The 15,202-nt window shown below is 36.8% G+C and overlaps 1 protein-coding gene across 3 annotated transcripts in view; it reads right to left on the bottom strand.

The window, feature by feature from the left end:
* Positions 1-15,202, bottom strand: part of LOC110195030 (NACHT, LRR and PYD domains-containing protein 3-like) — a 59,846-nt gene that overhangs the window by 26,754 nt on the left and 17,890 nt on the right. For 2 of the 3 annotated variants that reach the window (XM_020967684.2, XM_020967687.2), the window contains 2 exons: positions 13,430-13,600; positions 4,906-5,064 (listed from right to left, as the gene is read on the bottom strand). In XM_020967684.2, the coding sequence (XP_020823343.1) occupies positions 4,906-5,064; positions 13,430-13,600 (330 nt within the window). The remainder of the gene's footprint in view (positions 1-4,905; positions 5,065-13,429; positions 13,601-15,202) is intronic. The other variant, XM_020967685.2, reaches the window with a different exon arrangement.

Here is a 15,202-nt window from a genome sequence, read left to right as displayed (position 1 = left end):
ACAGAGATTTCATAGACTACTAAGGGTAAAAATTGGTGTATAAATATACACACACATACATACATACATACATACATGTATATGTACATTGTGTATATATACACATACAAAATATTTCAATATATTGATATATAAAAATCAATTTCTTTGGCTTTCTTGACTGCACATATTTGTTACCTGAATTTTATTTTTCTTTCTTTTGAAATGAAGCAATGAAAAGTGGGAGGGAGAGAAGATTAATTTTTGTTCATTGAAAAAAATGGGGGGGTGGAGCCAAGATGGCAGAGTGAAAGCAGTGACTTGCTTGAGCTCTCCCCCAAACCCCTCCAAACACTTATAAAAAATGGCTCTAAACAAATTCTGAAGCAGCAGAACCCACAAAAAGACAGAGTGAAACAAATTTCCAGCCCAAGACAACCTGGATAATTGATCAGAAAGGTATATCGCGCTGGGCTGGGAGCACAGCACAGCGCGGCGTGGGCAGGCAGGCCACAGCAAACCTGGAGCAGGCCTCAGAGGACTGAATCAAGGGCAGCTGTGGACGTTTCCAGACTCCTCAATCCACTGATGCCAAAGACAACTTAGAAGGTCAGTGGGAAAAGTCTTTTTCTGTCGGTGGTCGGAGAGGAAGGCTGGGTTTCAGCTCCATTCCCCAACAGCCTGGCCGGGGGGGGGGGCAGCTGCTTCCCGAGCTTCTGGCCCACAGACTGAGGGGGAATCCAGTGGCTGATCAGAGAGGGACTGCAGGGATCTCTTTGACGGTGCTGAGGCACGAATCTCTTGCTTTGCCTGTGTGGATCTGGGTCACAGTTCTGCAGGGGTCTGGGGTGAGGAGGAGCTCTGGGTTTGCATGGTGGAGCTTGTAGTGGCTGTGAGAGGAACCTCCTCACAGTTATGGACAGAAAGGAATACTTGTGGTCACAGGCAGGAGGAAAGGAGTAAACACCTCGCCCCTTATCATACCACCTTGGAAGAACTGAAAATTTACAGGTCCCTACAAGTATCTCTGAAAACAGCTACACAAACCCCTGAAGCTTGGGACAGTACATTCTCCACATTGGAAGCAGACTCTTACCTTAACAAAGAGTTCAAAACTCAAGTAATTGGCTGGGATCATGAGCAAGCAGCGCAAAAAGAGTCAGACTATATTATCTTACTTTGGTGAAAAAGAAGATCAAAATATACAACCAGAAGAAGACAACAAAGTCAAAGCTCCTACATCCAAAGCCTCCAAGAAAAATATGAATCAGTCCCAGGCCTTGGAAGAGCTCAAAAGGGATTTTGAGAAGCAAGTAAGGGAAGTAGAGGAAAAACTGGGAAGAGAAATGAGAGTGATGCAAGAAAATCATGAAAAACAAGTCAACAGCTTGCTAAAGGAGACCCAAAAAAATACTGAAGAAAATAACACCTTAAAAAACAGCCTAACCCAAATGGCAAAAGAGGTCCAAAAAGCCAATGAGGAGAAAAATGCCCTAAAAAGAAAAATTGGCCAAATGGAAAAGGAAGTCCAAAAGATTACTGAAGAAAATACTTCCTTAAAAATTAGAATAGAGCAATTGGAAGCTAGTGACTTTATGAGAAATCAAGACACTGTAAAACAAATCCAAAAGAATGAAAAATTAGAAAACAATGTGAAATATCTCATTGGAAAAACAACTGACCTGGAAAATAGATCCAGGAGAGAGAATTTAAAAATTATTGGACTATCTGAAAGCCATGATCAAAAAAAGAGCCTAGACATCATCTTTCAAGAAATTATCAAGGAAAACTGCCCTGATATAGTAGAACCAGAGGGCAAAATAGAAATTGAAAGAATCCACAGATCTCCTCCTGAAAGAGATCCCCAAAGGAAAACTCCTAGGAATATTGTAGCCAAATTCCAGAGTTCCCAGGTCAAGGAGAAAATATTACAAGCTGCCAGAAGGAAACAATTCAAGTACTGTGGAAACACAATCAGGATAACACAAGATTTAGCAGCTTCTACATTAAAGGACCGCAGGGCATGGAATATAATATTCCGGAGGGCAAAGGAGATAGGATTACAACCAAGAATCACCTACCCAGCAAAACTGAGTATAATCCTTCAGGGGAAAAATGGTCATTCAGTGAAATAGAGGACTTTCAAGCATTCCTGATGAAAAGACCAGAGCTAAACAGAAAATCTGACTTTCAAATACAGGACTCAGTGGAACATGAAGAGGTAAACAGGAAAGAGAAATCATAAGAGACTTATTAAGATTGAACTGTTTACATTCCTGCATGGAAAGATGATATTTGTAACTCATGAGAACTTTGTCAGTATTAGGGTAGTTGGAGGAAAAAAATTGTATGTATGTATATGTAGATAGATAGATAGAGGGCACAGGGTGAGTTGAAGATTAAGGGGTCATATCTGGAGAATAAAATTAAGGGATGAGAGAGGATGATACTTGGAGAAGAAAGGGAGAGGTAGAATGGGGTAAATTATCTCACAAAAAAAAAACAGAAAAGAAAAGTCTCTCACAGTGGAGGGGAAACAGGGGAAGGTGAGAGGGAATGAGGAATCTTATTCTCATAGGATTTGGCTTAAGGAGGGAATAACATACACATTCAATTGGGTATGGAAATCTGTCTTACCCTACAGGAAAATAGGGGGAGAAGGGGACAAGAGAGCAGGGGGATGATAGAGAGGAGGGCAGATTGGGAAAGGGGTAATCAGAAGCAAATACTTCTGAGGAGGGACAGGGTCAAAAGAAAGAATAGAATAAATGGGAGGGCAGGATAGGATTAAGGGAAATAGAGTTAGTTTTTCACAACATGTCTACTATGGAAGTGTTTTGCATAACTGCATATGTACAACCTATATTGAGTTGCTTGCCTTTTCAATGAGGGTGGGTGGGGAGGAAGGAAGGGGGAAAATTTGGAACTCAAAGTTTTAAAAACACATGTTTTAAAAAAAATGTTTTCACATGCAACTGGGAAATAAGAAATACAGGAAATGGGGGTACAGAAGTCTATCCTGCTCTACAGGAAAATAGAAGGGGAAGGGGATAAGAGAAGGAGGGGGAGAGATAGAAGAGAGACAGACCAGGGGAAGAGGTATTCAGAATGCATGCCATCTTGGGGTGGGGGAAGGGGTGAGAAATTTGGAACTCAAAAACTTGTGGAAGTGAATATTGAAAACTAAAAATAAATAAATTTATATTAAAAAAGAAAACATAGACAAAAATAAAACCCTGAGAACAATAAAAAAATTAGGTAAAGAAGGAGTCCTACCAAATTCTTTTTATGATACAAATATGGTGCTGATACTTAAACCAGAAAGAGCCAAAACAGAGGAAGATTATAGACCAATTTCCCTAATCAATATAGATGCAAAAATTTTAAATAAAATATTAGCAAAGAGATCACAGCAACTTATCTTGAGAATAATACACTGTGACTAGGTATTATTTACACCAGGGATACAAGGCTGGTTCAATATTAGGAAAACTACCAGCATAATTGACCATATCAACAGCAAAACTAGCAGAAATCATATGATTGTCTCAATAGATGTAGAAAAAGCTTTTGACAAAGTACAACACCCATTCCTATTAAACACACTAGAGAGCATAGGAATAAATGGAGTCTTCCTTAAAATGATATCCTCTATCTAAAACCATCAGCAAGCATTACATATAATGGGGACAAGCTAGAAGCATTTCCAATTAGATCAGAGGTGAAACAAGGATGTCTGTTATTACCACTGTTATTCAATATTGTACTAGAAATGTTAGCTTTAGCAACAGGAGAAGAAAGAGAAATTTAAGGAACAAATTAATGGGTGGATCAGCTGTTAGTAAATTTAGAAATGACATGGAAGAACAGAAGAATTGCCACAGAACTAAAGAGAGACAAATGTCTCAGTATTCAGAAGGGGGAGAAGGTGTATTCTTCAAGTAAGAGGCCAGGAAGCTTCAACTGGATTCCAAACAAAATTCTAGAAGATATTATTAAACAGGGTTAAAAAAAATCAACTGTGTAAGTACAGAATGATGATGTGTGTGTGTGTGTGTGTGTGTGTGTGTGTGTGAACAATAAACTCAATATAAGTCAATTTTGTGACATAGAAGCCAAAAAGGTATTGAGAGAGAAATAGTATCTACAATGGTGGCGGGGATGGTCCTTCTCTATTTTACCCTGGTCCATTCACTCTCTGAGCTCTAGCCAAAGGAGATGACTAACTTCTCCCTGACCTTGCTATCTATCTCTGCCTCTTCACAGGTTGGAGCCAGTATCATGATGCCTCAACACCTCCCCCACCTCCAGTAACTCTTCAACTGAGACAAGAGCTACTGTATCAATGGTGATGACAAACCTGCTTTTGCTCTCCTTGGTGGCACTGACCCAGATCTACCAGAGGGCTATGAAAATAGTAGGCTAAGCAGGCACTGATTTTGCATATTGTAAAGATGGAAAGATGAGGTGAAGGAGTATGAAAGAAACTCGTCCTCCATAAAAAAAGGACCCTTTAAATAATATTTATTCACTGAAATATTGGTTATTTTCCCTCATTATTGCCTATCAGTGCAATTCTTCCATCTCACACTAGAACAAACTTCCTCAAGCATAAACATAGGAGGAAGACAACATAAGGGGGAACTTTAATCAATTCATGAAGTTATATCAAGGGAAGGTCAGAGAAATTTCAATAGTATATCAGAGTGAAGGGGGCACTTCCCTGAATAAACCGTCCTCAAAAGCCAGATGAAGAGAAGGATCTATCGTGCAAATTTCCCTAGAATAAAAGTGGGTAAAGCCCTGATCTCAGACAGGCAACTTGCAGTCACCTTCCCCAAATCAGTGTTGTTCTTCCTGCTTACTTTAACCTTATGGCTCTATTGCTTAGGAGGCTCTGAAGAGAAGACATCTATGGAAACTCACCTTAGTGTCTGTAGTTGACAGTTCCCTTGCCCCAAGGTCTTAGATGACAGCTTCCTGCCATCATCCACAAAGGAAATATTACTGAAGTGCAGGCTTTTCAGACAGGAAGCAGAGAAAAGGTACCGACAAAACGAATAAGTTACCTTGCAGCCTTCCAACCTGCAGGAGACATACAGCCAGAGGTTAAATGAATCATTTGTTCAGGATTAACTTCTTTCTTCTCTTTCTGGAAAGGAGCTCAGAGCCACCATTTCTTTATAGCCACTATCCTCTGACATTCCCATTCCAGGCTAAATAGTTCAATTTCCTTTAAAACTGCCCCTTCCTAATCTAATCTACCAGCCCATTCCTCTTATTCTGATCCTCAAGCCTGTGTTATATTGGGTCAACAATGTGTCACATGAAGGTGAAGAAAATGAGAAAGATAATGATGCTGATTAGGAATTATAAGGAATAATAAGAGAGAAAAGAATCATTTTAACTCCTCTTTCTTGACAAGAACATTTAATATCTTTGGCATTTCACCACTGTGGCATTGTGCCAGACTGGACATACCTAATTCTTTTATATATATAGATATAGATATATAGATATATATAGGTATATAGATATAGATATAGATATAGATATAGATATAGATATAGATATAGATATAGATATAGATATAGATATAGATATAGATGATATAGATATAGATATAGATTCCCATCTACTGCTCCTAAAGCTATTCCTTATAACTAAAAATAAAAAAGAGGGGGGAAAAATCATTTCAGCAAAACCAGCCAACATATGAAGTAAATCTGGTTTACATGCAGCATTACACATCTGCAATCCTCCTTCCTTCAAAATGAAGAGAGGGAAGTATATTCTTATATCCCTTATTTCAAGCAATATTTGATCATTATAATATCACAGCATTCAGTTTTTATTTTTCTTATTTCCTTCCACTTAGGTTGTTGAAGTCAATGTATATGTCGTTTTCCTGCTTTGTCTACTTTCTTCTGTATTACTTTAGTTAATTCTTCACATGTTTCTATGTAGTCTTTAGTCATCATTTGATATATGAAGTCATATTCTTTTATGTATATATGTGAAAATTTCTTTACCTACTTCTTAATTTCCGGCTATCTCCTTTATTTAGCTGCTGCTTCCACTATGCCCCTTGGCCCCAACCAAGTGAGCAAAGGAAAAAGTAATTCCCATCCCACTGATGCCCTTAATACATAGCTGCACATCCTGACAAAATGTGGAATATTAATGTTATTCAAATGATTGCATTGGCTATATCCAAAAATGTATGTTTCTTTCTGCATTTTATGCTAATCACTTCTCCATCAGGAGGTAAGGGGCATATTTCTCTTGGACTCATGGTTCAGTTGTTTTTCTCTATAATGTCACCATTGTATAAACTCTTCTCCTAGTTCTACTCACTTTGCTTTTCATTAGTTCATAAAGGACTTCCCAGTTACCTCTGAAACTATCCATTTCATCATTTGTTATGTCACAGTAGAATTCTGTCAGATTCATATAGTACAATTTGTTTAGCCATTTCCCAATTGGAGGACACCTTAATTTCCAATTTTTAGCTGGCACAAAAAGAGCTGCTATAAATATTTTTGGATACGTAGATCCCTTTTCTTTTTCTATGAATTTTTTTGGAGTATAGTCCCAGTAGTAGTACAGGTGAGTCAAAGACTGTGCACATTTAAGGGTCTTTCTGCGCATGGTTCCAGAATGTTTTCCAGAATGACAGGACTAATCACAGGTCCTCCAAAGGCACTCTGGTGTACCTGTTTTCCCACAGCCCCTACAACATTTGTCATTTTCTTCTTCTGTCATCTTTGCCAGTCTGATAGGTGTAAGGTAGAGCCTCAAAGTTGCTTTAACTTTCATTTTTCTAATTATTTGTGATTTATAGTATTCTTGCACTCATTTTTCATTTTTCACTTTCACTCATTTTAACCATTTTTTCATTAATGTTGTTAAGTTTCTTCTTTTGAAAAACTCCTTGTTCATGTCCTTTACCATTTATTCATTGGGGAATAGCTTTTAGTGATATAAATTTGAAGCAATTCCTTATATGTTATGAGCATAGGAACTTTATCAGAGAAACTTAATGCAAAAAAAATTTTTTCCAGTTACCTCTTTGCCTTTGAAATTTTTACTATATTACATATATGCTTTTGAATTTTAGATAATTAAAACTGTCAAATTTTCCTTGTGTGATCCCCTCTTACTTTTTTGGTCATGAACTTTTAATCTCCCCATAGATCTGAAAGGTAATTTTTTCTTTACTCCTCTAATTTAGGATGTGAACATTTATATCGAGGTTATATATCCACATGTAGCTTATCCTGGCATATGGTGTGTTGTTTTGGTCTAAACCTAATTTCTACCACTGGATTGCTATGCAGTTTCCTGGCAGTTTGTTTTTTTTTTCAAACAGTGAGCCCTTCTCCCAAGCAACTAAAGTTTTTTGAGTTACTTATCAAACAGTACTGTCTTGTGTTAGTTTGCTTCTTTATGTTGTATACGTGTCATGGTCCTCTTAGAGAACAAAGGACAAACAACCTCAGTGAGTAGAAAAAGTCCACTGGGGACCAAACTGTAACTAGCCAATTGGGCAACACATCCATCCATACATCCATACATTCATCCTTCCTTCCTTCCTTCCTTCCCTCTGTCTACATAGGGTATTACACCCTCATCTGCAGGTGTTCTGCCCAAAGGGAATGTCAATTTTAATCTTCGAAACCTTTTTTCATTTTGTTTTGTTTTGTTTTATTCTTTCTTAAAAACCAGCCATAACCGCAAACCAGTCCTACTCTCATTTACTGGCCAACAATAGGGCCCAGGCCAAGCCCGACTTGCTCATTGTTTGGGCCCAGATTGGCTCAGAGTATAGTCAGATTGGCTTTACTGCTATATAAATAGCAGTTGTTTCTGGTTTGGTCAGAAACCCTGAGGGTCTTCCCCTCCCAAGTGGATTTTTTTTTACTAGGTAAAGAGGTCATTCTCTGCCTCATTTCTTAGTAAGTCTTAATAACTAAATGGGCATTGCCTCAGTCAAGCTGAGACCTATTAAAGACCTTACCTTGAAAAGGCCATGGTCCCCTACTGCATCCAGGGCCTTCTCTAGTTGTCCTGATCTATATCTGGACATGGGATCCAGATAACTTTGGAGGAGAAAGTGAGGCTGGTGATTTTGCACAGCCCTCTCTCACTTAAATCCAATTCACATGCAAGCCATGGCATCACCTCCCTGATGGCATGGTCCTCTTTGAGAATAAAGGACAAACAAAAAAAGAAGGTGCCCATCAGGCACCAAACTGGAACTGGTCATTTGGGCAACATGGCCTTTCTTTCTTTTTTCTTTCTTTCCTTCCTTCCTTCATTTCTTTTTTTCTTTCTCTCCCTTCCATCGCTCCACATAGGGTATCATACCCTTACCTGTGGGTGCTCTGCCCAAACGAATGTAAATGTTGATCCCTGAAACCTTGCAAGGTATCTTGGGTTTTACAGGCTACATTTCTTTCTTAAGGACCATGACTTAAACTCAAATCACTCTGGCTCTCACTAATTTGCCAGCAATACATCCTAGAAAGAATGGGCATTGCCTCAGTCAAACAAACTTGTTAAAGACCTTAGTTTGAAAAGGCCAAGGTCCCCTACTACATCCTGAGCCATCTCCAGTTGTTATGATGTATATCTGGCCACTGGACCCAGATGGTTCTAGAGGAGAAATGAGGCTGGTGACTTTGCACTGTCCTCCCTCACTTAAATCTAATTCACATAAAGTCAAATAATCACTTTCCTGAAAATGAAGGACAAACCACAACAACCATGTTGCATACCTGATCTGTTACACTGATTGATAATTATAGAAGGTTAAGTCCACATTAAGCCAACAATGTCTTTCTTGTGATTGGCCAATCCAGGTTTTAGGCCTTTCTCAGGTAAGAGGGGACTCAAGCTGGTTTAGGGGTGGGGCAAACTGGTTTACACTGCTTTGTGATACCATTCAAGATATGACCCTAATATACACCTTCCTTCCCACTTTTTTTCACTGTTACCTACAATATTCTCAATCTTTTGATCTTCCTTATGAATTTTATTATTTTTTCTACATCTCTAAAAATATTCTTTTCAGAATTTAAATTGCATAGCACTGAATAATAAGATTAATTTAGGTAGTATTGTCATTTTTTATATATTGGTCTGACCCACCAATGAGAAATATCAGTATTTCTCCAATTATTTAGGTCTGCCATTATTTCAACAAAGAGTATTTTATAGTGAGATTAATAGGGTCTCTTGGTGGATCATGGTAGATATACTCTCAAATATTTTATAGCTTCTATAGTTATCTGAACACACTTTCTTTTTAGCTCTTCCTGCGTATTTTGTTGGTTATACAGAGGAATGATAATTTTTGTAATTTTATCATATCCTGCAACTTTGCTGAAGTTATTATTTCAATTAATTTTTGACTCTCCAGAGTTCTACAAGTACATCATCATATCATCTGTAAAAGGTGTAATTTTGCTTTCTCACTGCCTATGCTCATTCTCTCTAGTTTTTTTTTTCTTATTGCTCTAGCTAGCATTTCCAACACTATGTGAAATAGCAGTAGTGGTAATGGACAATCTTGTTTTGCCCCTGATCTTACTGGAAAGGAATCTCTATTGTATAAAGGGTTTGTTCTTTGATTCAAAGGCAGTTTGCTATATTAAGAAAAAGTCCATTGATGCCTATTATTTCTAGAATTTTGGATTAAAAAAGGATTACTTGATTTACTTAAAAGGTTTTCAGCATCTATTGATATTATCATATGATTTTTACTATTTCTATTATTAACATGGCCTATTATATTTATAGTCTTCCACATGTTGAACCAACCCTGGTCATTATGTATGATCATATAACATATTGTTATAGGCTTCTGAATAATATTTTATTTATTATTTTTCTTTCTGTGTTCATTAGGGTTAGTGGTCTTTAGATTACTTTCTCTGGTTTGTTTCTCTCTGGTTTAGTTATCAAGACTTTATTTCTATTAAGAAAGAGATTGGAAGGTTGCCTTTTCTTATTATTGAAAACTTGTGTATTATTAGAATTTATTGTTCTCTGAATGATTGCTGAAATTCACTTGCTTATCCATCTGGTCATACAGTTTAGTTTTACTTTGGAAGCTCATTTATGGCTTGTGGAATTTCTTTTTAACTAATAATGGGTTATTGAAATAGCTTACTTCTTTTTTTGTTAATGTGGACATTTTATATTTTTGAAAATATTCCTGTGTTACCTCTAAATGATCAGTTTATCAGCATATAATTGAGCAAAATGATTTCTACTAGACGTGGATGATTTTTAATTTTTTAGCTCAACCACGGATAGCTGGACAAATTGACCATCCTGCTAACAGAGTACTAATGTTCCTATATTCACAAAGAATCTCCAAGATTGACTGTTGTCATTTTTTGTCATCTTTGCCAAGTAGTATAGTAAAAATAAGACCTGAGTAATTTTAATTTATATTTATCTTACTATTAGATTTGGATTACATTTTCATGTGGCCATTTATTCTCTGCCATTCTTTTGTTCCTATCTATTGACTCATATTATCTCTTGTGTTAATTACAGATACATTTAGGGTATCAGATATTTATCATTGATGTTTATGAAATATATTCTATAACTTTTTTCTTCCTTTCATTTTGATACATAGGTAGAGAGATAGAGTAAAATATTTAAGGACTTACTAGGTGGCCAGAACTCTGCAAAGTGCTAAGGATACAAATAAAAAAAACACTACTCACTTTCTTCAAAGGATCCTACATTTTAATAGGGAAAAACAACACATAAAGGAGGGATAGAAAGAGGGAAAGAGTTGGAAGACAATTAGCTGGGGAGGGGTGTGCAACATAGGTGGAGATGTGTGAGAAGTGTTGTGTAGGCCTTGTGTGGTACAAAACAAAATAAGGCCAGAGCTGGCCTATCCATGTCAAGGAGAGTTCCAGGAGTAGAACACAATTTTCCAGAGGGTTGGGGAGGGAGTAGAAGTGAACTATATGGTCAGTGTTGTCTGTTTCATATTTTATGATCTTTTTTCTCTCTTATTTAAGAAATTTCCCTTACTTATAGTTATAAAAGGTACCTGATCTTGTTCTCATCTAATTATTTTTATGGTGTGAATTTTTATATTTAGTTCACCTAATCTATTTTGAGCTTACTATGGTACATGGTATGAGAATCAAAACTGAATTTCTACCAAACTGCTTTCTAGTTTTCATGGCTGGACTTGTTGAAAAGGGAATCCCTCCCCCAGTAAATTACATTCTTGGGTTTATCCAACAGTGGGATAATGTTTTCAAAGGTTTCTGTTTCTTCTTTATCTTGGCTCTTTTTTTATCTACTCTTCTGATTTAACCACTACCAAATAGATTTGATGTCTACTGCCTTATAATAGAGTTTGAGATCTGGTAGTGCCCTGTATTTATACATTTCTCATTATTTCCCTTGAGACTGGACGTTTTGATTATCCAAATGAATTTTGTTATTATTTTATCTGATTCTACAAAATACTTCATTGGTAACTTGATTGGCATAACAAACTCATAAATCAAAAGAGCATTGCCATTTTAATCTCTCTCCAATTCTTTATGTCTCACTTTATTTTTGTAAAAAAAAATTCTATTTATATAAACCTTGTGTGTATCTCATTGATTAACTCCCAGATCTTTTTTGCTTTTGTCATTTTGAATGGATTTTGACCAGTCAACAAGCCTTCATTAAGAACCAGGCATTGTGCTAAATGCTAGGGATACAAAAACAAAAATGAAACAGTCCCTGCCCTTAAAGGCCTTATAGTCTATCTATACCTATGTAAATTTTAGATAGATAGTAAATAAGGTCTTTAAGGGCACAGACTCTTTCATTCTTGTCATGTTATCTCCAGCACCTTGTATAATGCCTGGTACAAAGCAGATGTTTCATATATGCTTGTTGATTGATCAAAATTTCATTCAAATTACAAAAAGCAAAAAACATCTAAAGTATGCATGTGTGTGTGTGTATATATATATGTATATATATATATATATATACACACACACACACACACACATACACATGCATGTATATATGGAGATTGATATGTATATATAGGAATATACACACATTTATGTATATATATGGATATATACATACATTTTAGGTAGAATATTTTATGATACTATTATGTACATACACACATACATATATATATATATCTTCTATACATAGATAGACTTATATAGACATATGCATATACACCTATGCATGCACACAAACATACACAAGGCAGAGAGACCAACTTGGAGGCAATTTCAATAATTGAAGTGAGAGGTGATAAAAGAGCTTGAATAAGGATTGTAGACATGTGGGTGGAAAAGAGTGGAGGGATGTAAGAGATGTCATGGAAGTAGAATCAATAAGACCTAGTAATTGATTATATAAAAGGGTTGAGGAAGAATGAAAAACTGAGGATAACCTTAAGTTTGCAAATCTGCATACCTGGAAGAATGGTGGTTTCCTTAACAGAAAAGGGGACTCCGGGAAGAGGAGTGAGTACCAGGAGAGGAGATTAATGAATTCGGCAAATTTAGAACAGGAAGAAACATTGGCATCCCCTTCATTATATAGATGAGGAAACTGAGGCACATGAAAGTTGACTGACTTGTCCAGGGTTCTCTTTCAGGCAAAAACTGAACCCAGATTCTCTTGACTCCAAGTCCAGTGGCCTATCTATACATGTTGAATCTGAGATGCCCAACAATTAATTGGTGATGTAGGGCAAAAGCTCAAGAGAGAGAATGAAGTTGGATACATAGATCTTTTATCATTGTTTCTTCGTTGTTTTTGTTCATACTTTACAGATATGCATGACTTGTTCATTATGTGTAGGGGTATAAATTTTGTTCTCTGCAATCTTATTGATGCTGCAGTAGAAAGTATACTGGATTTGGAGTCAGATGACCTTGGTTTAAATTTTACCTGTATGAACTTGGGTAAGTCACTTAATATCAATGAGCCTGATTTTTTCATCCGTAAAATCAGAGGGTCGAACTAGATGGCCTCCAAAGTCCTTTCCAGCTCTAAATCTATGATCTTATTATCAATTAGTTTCTTCACAGATTCTCTGGGGTTTTCTTGGTATACCATCATGTCATCTGTAAATAGAGATAATATGTCTTCTCTTTGCTAAGATGTGTATCTTTAATTTCATTTTCTATTCTTAATGTTGTAACTAGTACTTCTAGTATAATATTAAATAATTGTGGTGAAAAGGACCATATGTCCCTTTTCCTCTTTCATCGTCCTCATTTTTCTTTTCACTGTGCTACCTTTCGACTCATTTAGATTCTGGATTATCCTCTCTTTTTCTCCTAAGACCTTATTTTTCACATCTTCCTCAGTTCTTTACCTCACTTTCCCCACTCCCATATAGGCCACCATCCCAGCTATGGGACCAGCTTAGACTTACGTCAGTTTTTCCAGTTTACAGGTTGGATCTTTTAGTAGCACACAAAGCTTTGCCATACATGAATCAGAAAATTTAAATGAGGACATCTTGAGCTCTTTCAGGTTCTGATTCTTGCTGACCACAGAGAAGAGATCTTCCCATACAGAAGCAGGTAAATCAGATCTATAAGAACTAGAGAAGGAAATTAGAGGAGAATTTTATTGTGGGTATCAATGGCATTAAACTTGCCTATAAATATTGTTTGTGCCTATTTGTCTGTATGAAAAAATGAAAAGGTCCTATAGCAACTTATAGCAATTGTCGGGGAGAGACTATGATATCTTTGATAGCAACAGGGGAGTTTAAAAGGGAAGAGTCCTTTAGGGAAGAGATAATTCTGTTTTGAATATGCTGACTTTGAGACAATAAGATATGCAATGTAAGATACAATAAACAGTAGATGATGGGGTACTAGATCTCAGGAAAAAGATGAAGGTTAAAGAGATTGATCTAGACATTAGCTCTATAGAGGTGGAAACTGAATCCATGATTATTGATGAGGTTATCAAGAGACAGATTCCATCTCACCTATTTAGTTATCATAGTTGAAAGAGCAAGAATTTGGAGTCCTAAGACCTGAGTTCAAATTTAAACTCCGCTACTTACTGTGTGAGCTTGGAAAAAAATTACTTAATTTCTCTGAACCTCAGTTTCCCCTTCTGCAAAGACTGGACTGAAAAATCTGTAATTTTATCAGCTAAGGAGAAATGCCCCCATCAATATATATATATATATATATATATATATATATATATATATATATATATATATATATATACACACACACACACATATACACATCACTATTGTTTATTACTTAGCATATAAATCCTAGGGAATTTCTTAAGGTATATGAAGGATATGACATCTGCCCAAGGTCATACAGCTACTGTCAGAAGCCATCTCCAGTTGTACTGATCTATATCTTGCCACTGGATGCAGATGGCTCTGGAGGAGAAAATGAGGCTGGTGATTTTGCACAGCCCTCCCTCACTTAAATCCAATTCATTTGCATGTCATAGTATCAACTCCTTAATATCATGGTCCTCTCTGAGAACAAAGGACAAACAACCTCTGTGAGTACTAATAGGAGCTGTCCCATTGGGCACCCAACTGGAACTGGCCAATTGGGGAACACAATTCCTTCCTTTCTTTCTTTTCTTCTTTTTTTCTTTCTCTTTTTCCTTTTCTTTCTTCTTTCCCTTCCCTTCCCTCTGTCCACATAGGGTATCATACCCTGACTTCTGGGTGCTCTGCCCAAACGAATATAAATTTTCCTCACTGATGAAATATAGCCCCGAACAACATAGGGGCCATATTCCTTTCTTAAAGACCATGCCTTAAACACAAATCACTCTTTCTTCATTGACTGGCCAACAATAGATCTCAGGCCAAGCCCCACTTGGTCACTATTTGGGTCCTAATTTGCTCAGAATCTATGTAAATAACAACTATTTCTGTTTTGGCCAGAAACCCCAAGGGTTTTCATCTCCCAGATAGATTTTTTTTGACTAGGTAAAAGAGGCCATTCTCTACCTGTTTCTAGCCTTAATCACTGATTGGGCATTGCCTCAGTCAAATTGAGACCTGTTAAAGATCTTAGCTTAAAAAGGCCAATGTCTCCCACTGCATCCAGGATTATCTCTAGTCATCCTGATCTAAATCTTATCACTGGACCCAGATGGCTCTGGACAAAAAAGTGAGGCTGTTGACTTTGCACAGCCTTCCCTCACT

The sequence above is a fragment of the Phascolarctos cinereus genome, unplaced genomic scaffold (genome assembly GCF_003287225.1).
Source record: "Phascolarctos cinereus isolate Bilbo 61053 unplaced genomic scaffold, phaCin_HiC Scaffold_726;HRSCAF=1367, whole genome shotgun sequence".
Classification (NCBI taxonomy): domain Eukaryota; kingdom Metazoa; phylum Chordata; class Mammalia; order Diprotodontia; family Phascolarctidae; genus Phascolarctos; species Phascolarctos cinereus.
Note: the sequence above shows the minus strand (reverse complement) of the source record. Positions and strands in the feature narration are given on the sequence as shown.